General features: G+C 35.7%; 1 protein-coding gene across 10 annotated transcripts in view; it reads right to left on the bottom strand.

Annotated features, from left to right (window-relative positions):
* Positions 1-819: 819 nt before the first annotated feature.
* Positions 820-15,249, bottom strand: part of RNF111 (ring finger protein 111) — an 81,415-nt gene continuing 66,985 nt past the window's right edge. For 5 of the 10 annotated variants that reach the window (XM_067748431.1, XM_067748413.1, XM_067748488.1 and 2 more), the window contains 7 exons: positions 13,764-14,112; positions 11,713-11,865; positions 10,590-10,716; positions 6,974-7,066; positions 5,520-5,615; positions 4,147-4,274; positions 820-2,474 (listed from right to left, as the gene is read on the bottom strand). In XM_067748431.1, coding sequence (XP_067604532.1) covers positions 2,357-2,474; positions 4,147-4,274; positions 5,520-5,615; positions 6,974-7,066; positions 10,590-10,716; positions 11,713-11,865; positions 13,764-14,112 — 1,064 coding nt within the window. In that variant the 3' untranslated portion in view covers positions 820-2,356. The remainder of the gene's footprint in view (positions 2,475-4,146; positions 4,275-5,519; positions 5,616-6,973; positions 7,067-10,589; positions 10,717-11,712; positions 11,866-13,763; positions 14,113-15,249) is intronic. The other 5 variants (XM_067748458.1, XM_067748450.1, XM_067748477.1 and 2 more) reach the window with 3 other exon arrangements.

Here is a 15,249-nt window from a genome sequence, read left to right as displayed (position 1 = left end):
GGGAGCATGAAGGCGGCCTCCATCGTATAGAATTCTCCCCATCTTAACCCTTGGCACAGACCCTGGGTTTTCCAGTGGTAAAGTCCTACATCCATCACAGGCTACCTGAAGACAGGCTACTAGCTCTTGTCCCTAGTAAGATGGCAAACAAAGTCTCTCTCTCTCTTTTTCTCTCTCTCATTCTGTCTTGCCACTCCTCCCACAACCCTTCTACAACTGCAGCTTAATCATCTAGTATTCTTTTTTTTTAATTTTTAAATTATTATTATAATTTTTTGGGGGGGCTGCATTGGGTCTTCATTGCGGTGCGTGGGCTTCTCACTGAGGTGGCTTCTTTTGTTGTGGAGCACGAGCTCTAGGCGCACGGGCTTCAGTAATTGCAGCACGCGGGCTCAGTAATTGTGGCTTGTGGGCTCTAGAGCGCAGACTCAGTAGTTGTGGCGCATGGGCTTAGTTGCCCGTCGGCATGTGGGATCTTCCTGGACCAGGGGTCGAACCCGTGTCCCCTGCACTGGCAGGCTGATTCTTAACCACTGTACCACCAGGGAAGTCCCTACTATTCTTTTTAAATATATTATTTTATATCCAAACTTATAAACCATAGTCCATCCTCCATCTCTACACATACTATGTTGAAGCATGCTGATACTGCCAATCACTACGGTGTAACATTTACTAATACAAAACAAGGGCAAGTAGCCATAACTGAATGAATACAAACATCAAATTATGCAAATATCAACTTGAGCGAGATCACTGTTTTGAATTCCAAGATGTTCAGTGTAAACAGTTTTCTAAAAATGAATTATGAAACACAAAGACAATAGAAATATAAGTTATTTATTAATCAATCCACTTACAAAGCAGGTGGCTTAATGCAAGCTTATCGACATCTTCACATATGACCCATGGGAACATGTCTTCCACATACAGACAGTGATGTTACTGACTGATGTATTTGCAATCTGGGGCATATTAAGCATATTTAGACAAATAAAATTAGGCTATCCTGTATATGAAAGTATCTTGATAATACACATCCTTAAGTGGATTAAAACTTTCTCCAAAGGAGAAATGTTAGTACATTAACTTAACTTTAATATTCTATATTATGCAGTAAATCTTAACTATAGAAATTAAAATTTTTAAATCAGTGATCGACTCTTGGTAATGTATGAAGTGGGAGTCTAAAACCAGAGCAACAGTAGGTTGACAGTATAATTTGTGCCTCACAGTATCTGCAGATTTACTGTTTTCAAGTTTAAAGAGAAATAAAACAAGAGACATGTAGATTCAGCTGACTTTATTTATCTTTAAACTAATAAAAATCCCTCTAAAAGTGATCCTGGGACCTTTAGAAGTTCTATGAATGCACAGATACCTGCCGATGACTGCAATTCTAAATCCTGACTAAATGTGTTTACAAAAATCAATGTAAGCAGATATCTTTAATATACGTGCTTAGCAGAAGACTGAACAAAATTCTACATGTCTTCTCCAATTTCCCTAAAATTTTGTTAAATCTGCAAGTATGTACAATCCAGCTAATTGAAATTACTATTTAGTGTTCATCAGAGCTGTTTCACAGCAGCAAAAATTGAATCTGGGAAATAAAGTTCTAAACAATGTAGGAAAAAGATAAATACAATCAGAACAGCAGTCTAAATGTATGATATCAATATTCAACTCTATCTGCATTGTGCTGAAAGGAAAAGGATACACCAAGAAAATTTCTATTGATCACTCTGGTGATGTGAATACCATCTGCATCTGATTGAAAATGGTTTGTATTCTGTTCCCAGTATCAAGAATGGTATTTAATTCAGAACTCCATATTGTAAATATACAGCAGCCATTTTGTCCTAATTAAGGAATGTCTTAATACACAATATTATCATTTTCTAGAGGATCTTTATACATTAAACTAAAGTACATGATTGATTAAATTAAACGTTAGTAATGGATAAAAAAAATTCGTAATTCTCAAGACCTGGTACTATGTAAAAAACAAAAAGACCACGAAATTCTACTTACTAAAGCAGCTAATCTTGCCTGCAAGTTTAGGGTCACAAGCCCATAATATGTGCAAAGAAATGCAATACAAGGAACCATGCAAAAATACAGTAAAATGATACAGGAAAAATGTCAAATCTAGAAAAAAAAAAGCTTTTATAAATACATCAAAATCAACTGTATACATAAACTGTAGGTCTAGCATTAGTTGTACCATATAGCAGAGCCAGCACTCTAAGTTCATGGCTTCCAAATCTGCGCAGGTAAGTCATGCCATCTTTGGTAGACTGCAGTACCAGGAGGGTGGGAATGAGAGGGAGGGTAAGAGTTCTGAAACATGGTGTCAACTTTCACTTGGCAGCTGGGCCTCAATGTCCACTCTGCATATGGGGCACTTCTTATTGGTAATCAACCACTGGTCAACACACACTTGGTGGAAAAGGTGCATACAGGGAAGGCGTCTATTATAGGCAAACAAAACAAAAAGCAAAAATTAATTTTATGACAAGTGTAGTGGCATTTATTTTTAAACAAATGATACATGTAATAATTCAGTAATGTTCTGAAGTTACTAAACATTTTTCTCTTGTGTTAAAAAAAAAAAAAAAAACACCCCTCCGTACTCAAGAGTTACACCTACATTAAGTTAATACTCTGGGCAATATAATGTATAAATGACCAAGATAATTAACTGTCACAGGTATGGAATCAAATTACGTAAAATCTCAGGAATTTTAAGAACAACAATTACATTAGCAATTATTCCAGCTTTGCTTCTCTACATGAGCTGCCAATGCACTGGAGTTGGCAATATGTTTCCTGTAACATAATACTGTAAGTACATTTTTAAATATCAAATCATTGTATTTGTGAAGCACTTTCAAAAAAATCTCATTTAATTCTCTCTCAAAAGCCTTAGAAATTATGTTGTAAATATACAGCAGCCATATCATACTGATTAAGGAATGTCTTAATATGCAATATTATTTTCTGTCTACAGGATCTTTACATATTAAATTTAAGTACCTGATTGATTAAAGGTTAATAATATTGTTTTCATGTTATATCCACTTAATTCTACGCTACTCTTTTAAAATTAGGTTAAAAAGAGACGTTTACTTTAGTACACTACACTACCAATTGGAAATTGAGAAATAAAGAAAGCTTCCGTGCAATAACAGGGTAACGTTAAATCTAAGTGTAACAGTAGGATAAAAGTTACTGACTTAAGTGTCCATTTCAACTTCCACCCCCGTTAAGAGTTGTCATACATTTCAGACTTCCTAATATTTTGTAAAAATAGCTAAAAAGAGGTGTTCCAATTATTCCTTGCACAGTATTGTCAATATTGTAAAAACAATTATCATCCATATTTATAAATCTTCACTGGAAATACAGTGTTCAAATAACCTTATATGTGGTATAGTAGACAACTTTTTATAACAGTTTTTCTCTCTCTTAGCCAACTGAAGAAATACGATAAAGTTTTCCTTATAAACTAGGGCAACAAAACTACTATACAGTTTTTATATATGTTATAGAACTTGTTTCATATGGGATTATGTTACATTAGAAAAAACCAGAATAGGAACAAAACAATTAACTTAAGAGATTATAAAAAGAGAAGTCTAAAATTAATATTTGGTTAGCATAATAACATTTCCTAAATCACAAAGTTGCAAGAAGAAAACAGTCTACAAACTGAGAGGAAATTTTAGAACAAGATTACTTTATAAAAGATGCTGTAAAACAAACTGCATGGAGCTAATCTGGATCCCCCTCTTTAAGCTCTGGAGAATACATTAGTATATCTGTCTTGGCCTCCAAAGCCTCTCACCTCTCAAATTCTCCTTCCTGCAAGATTTAAAGAAGACATTTTTGACCACAAAATTTCCCTGGCCAAGTCTTGGTGTGGCCCCAAAACAGGTAGTATATTTCCCATCCACACCCCTTTGCTGTTAATACAGAGACTTTAATCTTTTTTATTTCACTCACTATAAGAAGGCAATTCTACATGTCAGAGACTGGTAACAGGGTATGCCAGGAGTAATCTTTATTTGGGTTCTGGTCTACTTTCAAATGAAATCTTGTACAGTTTTGACAATGGATTTTAGATAATTAGTGTCTAGTTACCTCACATCTTCACCTTCCTCTAAAATAGACAAACAGATAGTACATTTTTCCTCTGTGTCTTCCTCAGTCCCTTCTTCCCCATCTTGTTTGCAGTGCAGTTTCCTCTGTGAGAACCAATCAGTTGTTACCTTATTAGTAGAGATGACATTATTGAACAACTGAGTAAAGTCTGTGTTTATTTGAAAAACAAAACAAAACAAAACCACACATTCACCCACAACTTATTTCCCAGGCAAAACTGTCATGAATTAAAGGATGAATTAAGTGACTATTATCAACTAAGTGTTCTTGTAAGACCCTTAAATAATCAGCATCAAAAGCAAAATTAAAAGTAATAGAAATTCATTAGCTTGAAATTTATCATTTTTAATCCACAATTAGAATACTATATACTATTTTTGTCCTATCATGAGTACAGCCAAATAAACTTTTTTTGGCTAATGAACATTTCAAATAACATTCAAAAAATTAATGCTAATTATAGTATTTAGCTTAAACAGTTGAAAGGACTTTAATGGTAATACTTCATTAATACTCTTAGAAAAAGGATGAACAATACAATGAACAGAAATTTCACACTTTATTAGTCTCTATAGCATAGAACACTGTTGTCTGTTGAAAGCAATTTATTTAACATGCCTAGTCCATAACTTCTAGATGTAATACTACATAAGGAATATAAGGGTAGAATATAAGAAATGTAGGTCAATTAAATGTCCATCAAAATAACTGACTAGTTAAATTATGGTACTACTGTATGATGGAATTCTGTATAAGTGATTAAAAAGAATATGGATCATCTGTAGGTGCTGATACAGAATGAAAAGAAAATGTGCAAAAATGTGTGTATATTATCCCCTTTATTTTTAAAAGTGAAAGAAAAATATATACATATGCATATTATTAAAAATATGTGGAAGAATACCTAAGAAATGTTTAAGCATGATTTTTCTTCTGGGAAGGAAAACTAGGATCAGTAGGGTAACAGACTTCAGAGTATATATTTTTATACTTTCAATTTTTTAACTACATGCATATATTGTTTTAATAATAAAAAATGTAGGGCTTCCCTGGTGGCGCAGTGGTTGAGAGTCCGCCTGCCGATGCAGGGGACGTGGGTTCATGCCCCGGTCCGGGAGGATCCCACATGCCGCGGAGCGGCTGGGCCCGTGAGCCATGGCCGCTGAGCCTGTGCGTCCGGAGCCTGTGCTCCGCAACGGGAGAGGCCACAACAGTGAGAGGCCCGCGTACCACAAAAAAAAAAAAAAAAAAAAAATGTAGTTGCTAGACTCCACAAACTCAAAGGAAGTCCATAATATTAAATGTTATGCATTTCAATAATAATGTAGATGTTTCATAAAATAAATTCTTACTTTTTTGTATTTATGTGGATATGTACATCTTTCAATTGTCCCCTGGGATGCTCCACGATTGACATTTCCTAGTCTTTCTTCCAAATGAATAAGTTCCTGAAGGTGAAGAATAACTAGTATTAAAAGTCAGGATGATTATTCCTTGAACAGCACTGTCAATACTGTAAAAGCAATAAAGTTCCATATTTATAAACCTGCAATGTAAATAGAGTATTCAAAAAGCCATATATACAGTAAGGCAAATGACTGTTTATAATTCTTTTCTCAGCCAACTGAAGTGGTATGGCAAAGTCATCCTTGCAGACTAGGGCAGCATATTACCGCATGGTACTATGTACATCAGTAAGCATGTGTGCATGCATGTAGAAGATGAAATCATTGTAGTAAAATAGGGAAACAGGTCAAACAATAGTTCTAAGTCCCAAAAACTCCAACTTCCAAACTGACATGAAGAAACAAAACTTTACATCAGGGACTTCCCTGGTGGTGCAGTGGTTAAGAATCCGCCTGCCAATGCAGGGGACAGGGGTTCGAGCCCTGGTCCAGGAAGATCCCACATGCCGCGGAGCAACTAAGCCCGTGTGCCGCAACTACTGAAGCCTGTGTGCCCTACAGCCCATGCTCCGCAACGAAGAGTAGCCCCCACTCGCTGTAACTAGAGAAAGCCCACACGCCGCAACAAAGACCCAATGCAGCCAAAAATAAATAAATTTTTTAAAAAACCAAAAAACTTTACATCATATTCAAATGACTTGTTCTTCCTGAAAATTCAAACAAGAAGATATTTAGCAAAAAACTGAATTACTTAGGTTTATTTTTCTACAGCAATGCTTCTCTAAAAATTAAGCTTAGTCAAAAAGCATTAGGCATCGATTGTAGTAGGAAAATATTAGAAAAACCTAAATGATTTTCTAGGAGAATGGTTAACTTATATTCATCCACACAGTACAATATAAGAGCTATCGAAAACAATGAATTGGTCCAAAAAATGATAGTACTGATTTCCAAGATATATTGCAAAAGGTAGATTTATATAGAAAATGTTACTGCTCAATTCTAATGTATTACAAACATCACATGGGTTCAATAAAGCACGTAAGTCTACTGCATTTATTTTTGAAAAAAAGCATTAAGGTTTTTCTCCCACATTTAATAGTATGGTTCTTTATCTGATATTTATATTAATTCAATAAATTTCTACATTCTTCTGTATTAGATATTTTCATTTACTCTTCTTCAAATACTTGGGTAATTTCTGACACTAAAATTAATATCACTTATAAACTTTTCTATAATAATCCCTAGAAGCAATATCAGAAATTCAGGTATTTTACTGCTTTCTGATCCCCAGCCACTGCAGCAATCCTATACAGTTGTAAATATTAATATTACATATATTCTCTCTCTGCATTACGGATACTGTGGCAAATATCTTCATTAATTTTATTACATACCTCAAAATTGCCCCTGAAAGGACCTCTGAATGATGTTCCATCCAAGCCTGATGAAATGTAACGAATGTGAGGATAGCCTGCCATGTCAGGAACCTATTTTAGTAGAAGAGATAGGCTAAATCAATTAAGAATAGGCTCAAGTTTTGCTGCTACCATTGAATAATTCAGACACTCAATTCTCTCCATCCAGCTTCTCACAAAAATCAACTTCAATAAGTATTTATAGCTCCAAAAAAGCATTCTGTTAACAGGTTCCTCTTCAAAAATGATCTCTTTTATAATAACTCAAACCGTCATCAGAAGGAAAAAAAAAAGGGAACAGCAGTTCCACGAGACAACAATTCTCTTCTACTTGATTTATTTTGCACAAAGAATACTCAAACCTAAGAATGATGTTCTTAGTAGCCTAAACGTATAAAGGCTAAAATTTTATAAGATCTGATCAATTTCAGAGAGCTTTATTGAACAGTATTAAGAAACAGAAATGCATAAAACTTAACTTCAACATAAAAGTTTTACTCCCCTTCCTCTAACTCCCAAATAGTCAAAGGTACCCTTGGCTCCTTTTTTGGTTTGGCTCTGTTAGTGAAACTTTTAACAGTGTTTTCTAATTTTTTTGTTAGGCATGGTCAATCCTTATTATTCATGGATGTCTTTGTTGTGAACTCACCTACTTGAGAGAATTTATTTGAATTTATTTGTAACTCCAGAATCAATAGTCATGCTCTCACAGTCATTCATGGACCTGCACAGAGCAGCAAAAAATTTGACTTGCCCAATACGTGTTCCCAGCCTAGAGGAAGAAGACCCTGCCAAGTTGTTTCAGCTCTTACACTGGAAACAAGTGTCTTTTTTGCAATCTACTTAGTGCAATGTTTTTCACATTTTTGTGCTATTTATAGATCATTTTATTGTTTAAAATGGCTCCCAAACAAAATGCTTAATTGTTGGCTAGTGTTCCTAGTGCAAAAAGGTTGTGATGTGCTTTATGCAGAAAATATGTGTAGATAAGCTTCATTCAGGCATGAGTTATGGTGTTGCTGGCCATGAGATCAATGTTAATGAATCAACAGTATATGTCAAATAAGGTGTCTCTAAACAGAAAAACACATTAAAGCAACATAATGCATTGACTGGTTGTTGTGACTAGAAGCTTGCAATAACCTAGGGCTGTATTTACCCTTAGGAATAATATTGGGTTAGCCAAAAAGTTCGTTCGGGGTTTTCTGTAACATTGTATGGAAAAACCCAAACGAACTTTTTGGCCACCCCAATAGTTCAACATCTCCTTAGTCAGCGTTCACAGCAAATCTACACAACATAACTACCATGAATAACAAGAGTTGACCGTAGTGTTAGGAAACGGAGATTCTGAGACAGAGCACCATCCTTCCATTTTTATAAATAAATCTCCAAAATTATTTTTTAATCAGCTTCTGCTGAATCGTAACATACTTCTAGCAGGTTTTACAGCTTTAAAAGACAATTCACACATGGAAAAGAATTTAAAATAAGCAATAACTTTTACCCTTAAAATAGCCTAGTATTTAAATATCTGCAATTTTCCTCATAATCAAGATCAATAGTATCCAGCTTTAAGCAGATAATCTAACTTCCTACACATCTCCAAGGAAAATGAAAAAAATCAGAAAGGAACTCCTGCCTTCCAAACTACTTAAAGCTGCACCTCTCCTGTAACCCTCCCTAGCCTCCTTTCTCTAGCTTTTAGGGGTAAACTTCCTCTTTCTCCTACTCAAAGGTCAGCTCTATCACCTGCTCCCCTCTTCTCCTATTCCCCGACCCTGGGTCATCCTTAATTAGCTGCTACCCACCCCTTTTCCGCGACATCTTCAAACAAGCCCTCCCTAATGCTAATGTTGTTCTGTCCTAAACCTAAAATTACCTTCAAGTTTCTCCAAACCTACATTACCTCTCTAAACCTGGAACAAATGCCAACCCTATTTCCCACTTTCCCTTCACAGCCAAGTTTATAAAGCAAGTAGTTTATATTCACAGTCTCCACATTTTTTAACCTTCCTTACTGTAATCTAAGAGGCACCCCATCTCCATCCCTCACCACTACTGAAATCACTCTGACAAAAGCCGCCAATAACCACTCCCATGCCAAATGCATTCAACATTTTTCAAACTTTACTTTTTTGTGATGAAACGCTACTGACCATATTATTTTGACATAATTCTAACTTTATTTATCCTCAACTTCTCTAGCCAATTCTTGGAATTCTTTGTTTGAAGTACAGTATTATCATTTAAATATAGTATTATTATTCTCCAAGGTTTTTGTCAATCTCTTGTCAGTCTGACAAATTAGATTAGATTTTCCTGGAAATCTAATCCTCTTCCATGGATTCATGTAATATGACAGATATGTGACACATATATATTGTACACTGACAGATCACAACCCATCTTTAACTCAGATACCAGTTTATTGTTTGGAGATCCAGACCATAAACCTAACTTCCTACTGGACATCCCACCTTGATACACATATTATCTCAGATTCAGTATGTCCAAAACCTAACTCACCTAATAACCCCTTCCCTAAACCCCCATCTAATATTCTCCAACTTAGTGAATGGCAACACCATATACCTAATAACCAAAGCTAGAAATCTGGAAGTCATCCTAAATATTACTCAAGTGTATCCCATCATTTTTATGTCAACTGCCACTGTCCTTGTTCAGGCATTCACCAACTTTTATCTCTTCTACTATAATGTCCTAACCAGTATCCTTCTCCTACCATGAAATCTATTTTACAGACAACTAAAGAGGGGGTCTATTTAACTACAATCTGATTAAATCACTCTAACAACATAAATATGATCAAGACATTCCCCTTTCAATGGTTCCTGAGTCCTAGTTTCTTAGCAGGGCAGATACTTCATTGCTGAATGACCCTCACCCCTAAGATCTAGAAATACCAACTTACTTGGATTTCCTTGTGCTTATGCTATTTGAAAGCTCTTTACATGCTGTAGCCACTGTAAGAGTACCATTCCCAATTCTTCCAAAGCCTGCTTAGAAGTTGCATGTATAATAAAGTGTCTTGGCAACCTTCTCTGCAGTGCCTCTACCCCTACAAGACAAAACTACTCACTTCTCTGTACCACACAATATGTATTATGTGAAGAGCAAACTCAATTTTTGCGAAATTTGTTCTTTAGAACTCAAAATGGATCAACAAAATCTGAATCTGTTCAAATCAGATACAGAGAATTAATACAGTCCTGCTGATCAGAAAATAAAGTATGAATGCATTAGAACAGACCCATTACCACTTACAACAAAATAAAGCCCATGTCCTAGGGAGAGTAGATCAAGATTGTCATCTTCACATAAAAAGAAAAAAATTTGTCATTTTTTACATTAAGAAGAATATATTTTACAATGCAAATACAAACACATATTTTAATATATCTAATACCTTCTTATAGCACAGTTTCAATCTAATAATAATTCTCAACTTCTACTGAAACACCTATTAACAACTAATACATTAAAAATATTTCCAATAAAATATTTAATTTAGAAAAGGAAGAATAGTTTTCGAAGGCAACTATGTCAGAATTTTGAAAGGTTCCTATTTTACCATTAAAGGAAGAGCTCCTAATTGCAAGTGATGAAGTCGAGGTGGTGCATGGTAATGGGCCAAGTGAGGATGCAATGCTCCAGGTGTATAAGTAGCTGCAGTCACTCCAGCTTCAATTCCCAGTTCCCTGACAAAAGAGGAGAACAGTTTAAATTTTAGACATCTTTACAGTGTCTTTATTATCAACAGAAATGGGGGATGATGTTTACATTTTTTAAAGTAATCTGAAGATTCTTATCTTACTTAGCTGAGAAAAAAAGATAATTTAGCCCAAAGGATATAACTAATAATTTCAAATTCACTTTAGGAATTAACATTCAAAGATCCAATTTTGTGAGCGTGAGGAGCGAAGCACTTGCATTCAGCTTCACATCTCACAAAGGAAGGGAATACAATGAATGGCCCCTAAGGTTCCTTCCAATCTAAAAGTCTGATTCTTCTTGAGGAGCATATAGAATAGAGGTTGCTTTTTTGGTTTATATGAATGTGCTCCCAGGTCTTCCATTTGTTGGATAGTGCCTCTGGATTGTTGGCATCAAGGACAATTACCTTATAAAGCAAGGGTAAACAAAATTTTAGAAAGAGTAAAATTTGGTAAATGCCAAATCTTCTTTTATTTATTTTCATTTTATGTTTTGTCTCAAAAGTCATTGTGGATCAAGATCTCAATGACTGCCCACAGATAACAGATCCAGAAAGAAAATTAATGCAAATCTGCTTCCATTTCTCTAGGAAAGAACACAAGCCTAGAGGATGCTGGCTGGATTTCCCCTGTCAACAGCAGGGGTTAAGGGTGGTACAGCAAATGTGAGTACAAAGGTGGGGGGCGGTGGATAAAGAACTTATGAAAAGTTTAGGGAGTTAACTTTTGACGGTAGATCCCTGAAAAACAACAACAACAAAAAGCTCTACTCCTGTTTGACACACTCCCTGCCCCAGAACTCAAGCTGCTACTCTTTCCTCTCCAGGTCTCTTAGGACTCACCCAGAGGCAGTGCTTCACAGATAAGCTGGAATTCAGTTTCTCCACACTACCCTTCTCTAGGCATTCCACTACAAAGTATCTCTTCCAGGTTTCCACCACAAGAAACTGAGCATAGCTTTGAAATAAACAAGATACTGACCAGGCAGATCTCTCTGGAGCCTGTCGAGGATGTGAGGACATAGTCTGAGGCACATGAATATGATGCCCATGACCATAGTTTGGATGCATCCTATGTGGATGGGGTGGGGGGCGTTCATGTGCCCGCCTGGAAACACAGAACACAAAAAGACCACTGGAAATAATTGAATAATTGGTTATTTCTTAGTGTAGAAAAAATAATATAGTATTACTATTACAAACATCTACAGATTAGTCTTGAAATTAATTCTATAAATTATAAAAATGTAATATAAAATAATTTAATGATTAATAATAAATCAAGAAACCATAATCCCACAAATTCTCACTGCTCATTTATTACAATGCCTCCAATCTGAATATCACCCAAGGAAAAAGGCAGTTTTAACATTATCTTGCATACCTGCTTTACAGCAAGTATTTTAAATAGAATAATAGGAACTAAATAAAATTTTTAAAATTAATATTCCAGCATATGCTACAGGCACAAAGAAGTTATTTTATATAAACATATAAAGCAGAAAAATGGAAACTATTTTATTTTGCTTCACCTTTTTTTTTTTTTTTTTTTTTGCGGTATGCGGGCCTCTCACTGTTGTGGCCTCTCCCATTGCGGAGCACAGGCTCCGGACGCGCAGGCTCAGCGGCCATGGCTCACGGGCCCAGCCGCTCCGCGGCATGTGGGATCCTCCCGGACCGGGGCACGAACCCGTGTCCCCTGCATCGGCAGGCGGACTCTCAACCACTGCGCCACCAGGGAAGCCCCTTGCTTCACCTTTATACTGTAATAATATTCATCCATTTTAATGGATAAAACTTCTAAGAAAAAAATTTTAACCTTGTGCATTTTTTTCAAACACACATGTCAACCCATCCAGGGAACTGACATTACCTCCATTCACACTTTGTCATCCCAGCTAATTATATTTTCTCTTTCCAGTCTAAAGTCTGTCAAATTTACAAATGCAAATAGTCATAAAGTTCTAAACAAATGGCACTTAAGAAAAAACAGCTCCAGGGATTCATTTTTTATAGTCTAATTCTTACTATTAGTTTCGAACACATTTACAGATTTTGCATGTTTAATCTTAATTTTCTAGATACTGGAAGATATGAATATGAAATTGGCAACTTTCTATATAAAGGGTCACTATATTAGAATGGCAGAAACAGCCAGAGATTCTGAATATAACCTTAAATTATATAACTAAAGAAAGAAGTTACACAAGTGCCAGATTATTGATTAGATCAAGAGTTTTGCAAACATTCTGGAAGGGCCAAATAGTTAATACTGTTCGCTCTATAGGCTACATGGTCTCTGTTGCAACTATTCAATTTAGTTTCTGTAGTGTGAAAGAAGCTACAGACAATACACAGATGAACAAGTGTAGCTGTTTTCCTGCAAACCTTTATTTACCAAAACAGGCAGGCAGAATAAGACCAACAAAGTACGCTGCCCTAAATTAGAATATCAGATCCTGAATTTTCAAAAGAAAACAAAAAGTTCAATTATAGTCTTTTCATAATGTTTGGGGAATATCTTTTTTTTGGGGGGGGATATCTTAATATTTAAATTTATAAATAAACTAAGTTAATAAGACTAGTTTTTCAATGTCAGCTGTTGAAAACTTCTACTAACACCCTTCTTCCCTCTGGTTGGTAACATAAAATAAATCAAATTCAATCTTTAATAACTTTACATCTTGTTACTCAGGATCACCAATTTTAACATTAATCTTTAGTATGGACTACTGAAGAAACAAAGATTAGCTTGCAAAAATAGATGACCTTGGGTTATATCCTGAAAGGGCTTTGATTTTACTAAATAACCTGATATAGATTGTTTTTTGTCAGCACCTACAACTCAGGATGAGATGGAGGAACATTCTGGTTAGTAAAGAATTAATTTCCCAGTGAACGGAGGATTAAGTTACATCACTATTAATTGAGGATAGCTACATCACTTCTAAAGACTTTACAGGTTTAAAGACCAATGGAAATAGAAGGCAAAAGAATAAAGTGTGATTATTTTTTTAAAAACATAAAACATACGTTGGATGCTGCATCATTCTCCTTCTTTGAACTTCCATCCTCTGCATCACTTCATGAGGATGCAGTCTCTGTGCTGTAGGTGCTGTGGCTGGAATATGGTGTGAAATTGGCTGGTGTGTGGGAGGAAGATGCTGAGGGACTGGTGCAGCAGTACTGGCTAAATGCGTTGGAGGTGGAGGTGCCACGGGGTGAGATGTTGCATGAGAAGATATTTGAGAATGGAAAGCATGTACAGGATGAGGAATAACATAATCCACTTGAGGCGGAGGCTGAGTCTGAGGAGGAGGGTTTCCGTGAGAGTGGGGGCAGGCAGAGGTTTGATGATGAAGTGGTCTTGTCAAAGAAGCATCTGTAAGAAAAGCACAGGCACCATACAGTTGAGCATATATTGGCATAATACATTCCTATTATATTTTACAGACATATTAGCACATATTTAATTTTTATGAATACTTTATCGATGCTTGAGTCTGCTTAGTCCTGTTTGGCATCTTGCTTTCTTCTTTGAGTAATCATAGGTATCTTCTCATGTCAATATATATAGCTTTACTTCATTCACAGTTTCACAGCATTCCACTATAGGAATGCACCAAAATTTATTGAAGAAATCACCACTGACAAAAACTGGAAGTAATCCAAAGCTGCAATAAACATCTGTATGATTCCCCTTGTGCTCTTTCGTACATGCACGTACACGCGTGTGTACACGCACGCATGTGCACGCGCACACACACACACACACACACACACTGCTCACAGAGAGTTTCTGTAGCATAAATTCCTATAAGCAGTTCTGAGTCTGAAAGAATAATTTAAATTCAGATACTGGTTGACAAAACACCCTTCCCAAAGTTTACATAATTAATTACCATCAGCAGTACACGACAGCTCCTGCCTAATTACACTATCACTAAATTTTTTAAATGCTAACCAGAAAAAAATTATGTATTTATTTACCACTTACATTTCTTCCCAGAATTATCTATTCATATTCTTAGCCTATTATTCACCTTTTTCTTGTTGATTTATAAGTATTCCTTGTATACATGCAAGCTTTGTCATAAAAAGGTAGTATAAACATTTTTCCAAATTGTCTCCTGTCAATTTTACTCTGCCATACTCAAGTATTTTGCTTTTGTATAATCAAATGTATAAATTATATACTTATAAATACATAAATCTTGTTTTCCTTTGTCATTTACTGGTTATAGAGCACTAGAAAGAGGAAAGCAACTTGCGAGTCCTAGGCACAACTGCAAACATATACTTCCATTAGTGCACTTCTCCTCCTGCCCCATGCCACTTTTCCAGTACTACATTAAGAAGAAGGGGGTATATTTGCCAGGAACTTGCCACGGAAATCAGCCTTTATAAAGATGGTTTCGCCCATTTCTTCATCCTGAATCTTTATGTTGCAGAGTGACTGTTGAAAGGTCCCTCAGAGGAATACATATCTCTCTTACTCTGAGGGATATGCATCTGTTTG

Source organism: Pseudorca crassidens, chromosome 1 (genome assembly GCF_039906515.1).
Source record: "Pseudorca crassidens isolate mPseCra1 chromosome 1, mPseCra1.hap1, whole genome shotgun sequence".
NCBI lineage: Eukaryota > Metazoa > Chordata > Mammalia > Artiodactyla > Delphinidae > Pseudorca > Pseudorca crassidens.
This window is presented reverse-complemented; position numbering and strand designations above follow the sequence as displayed.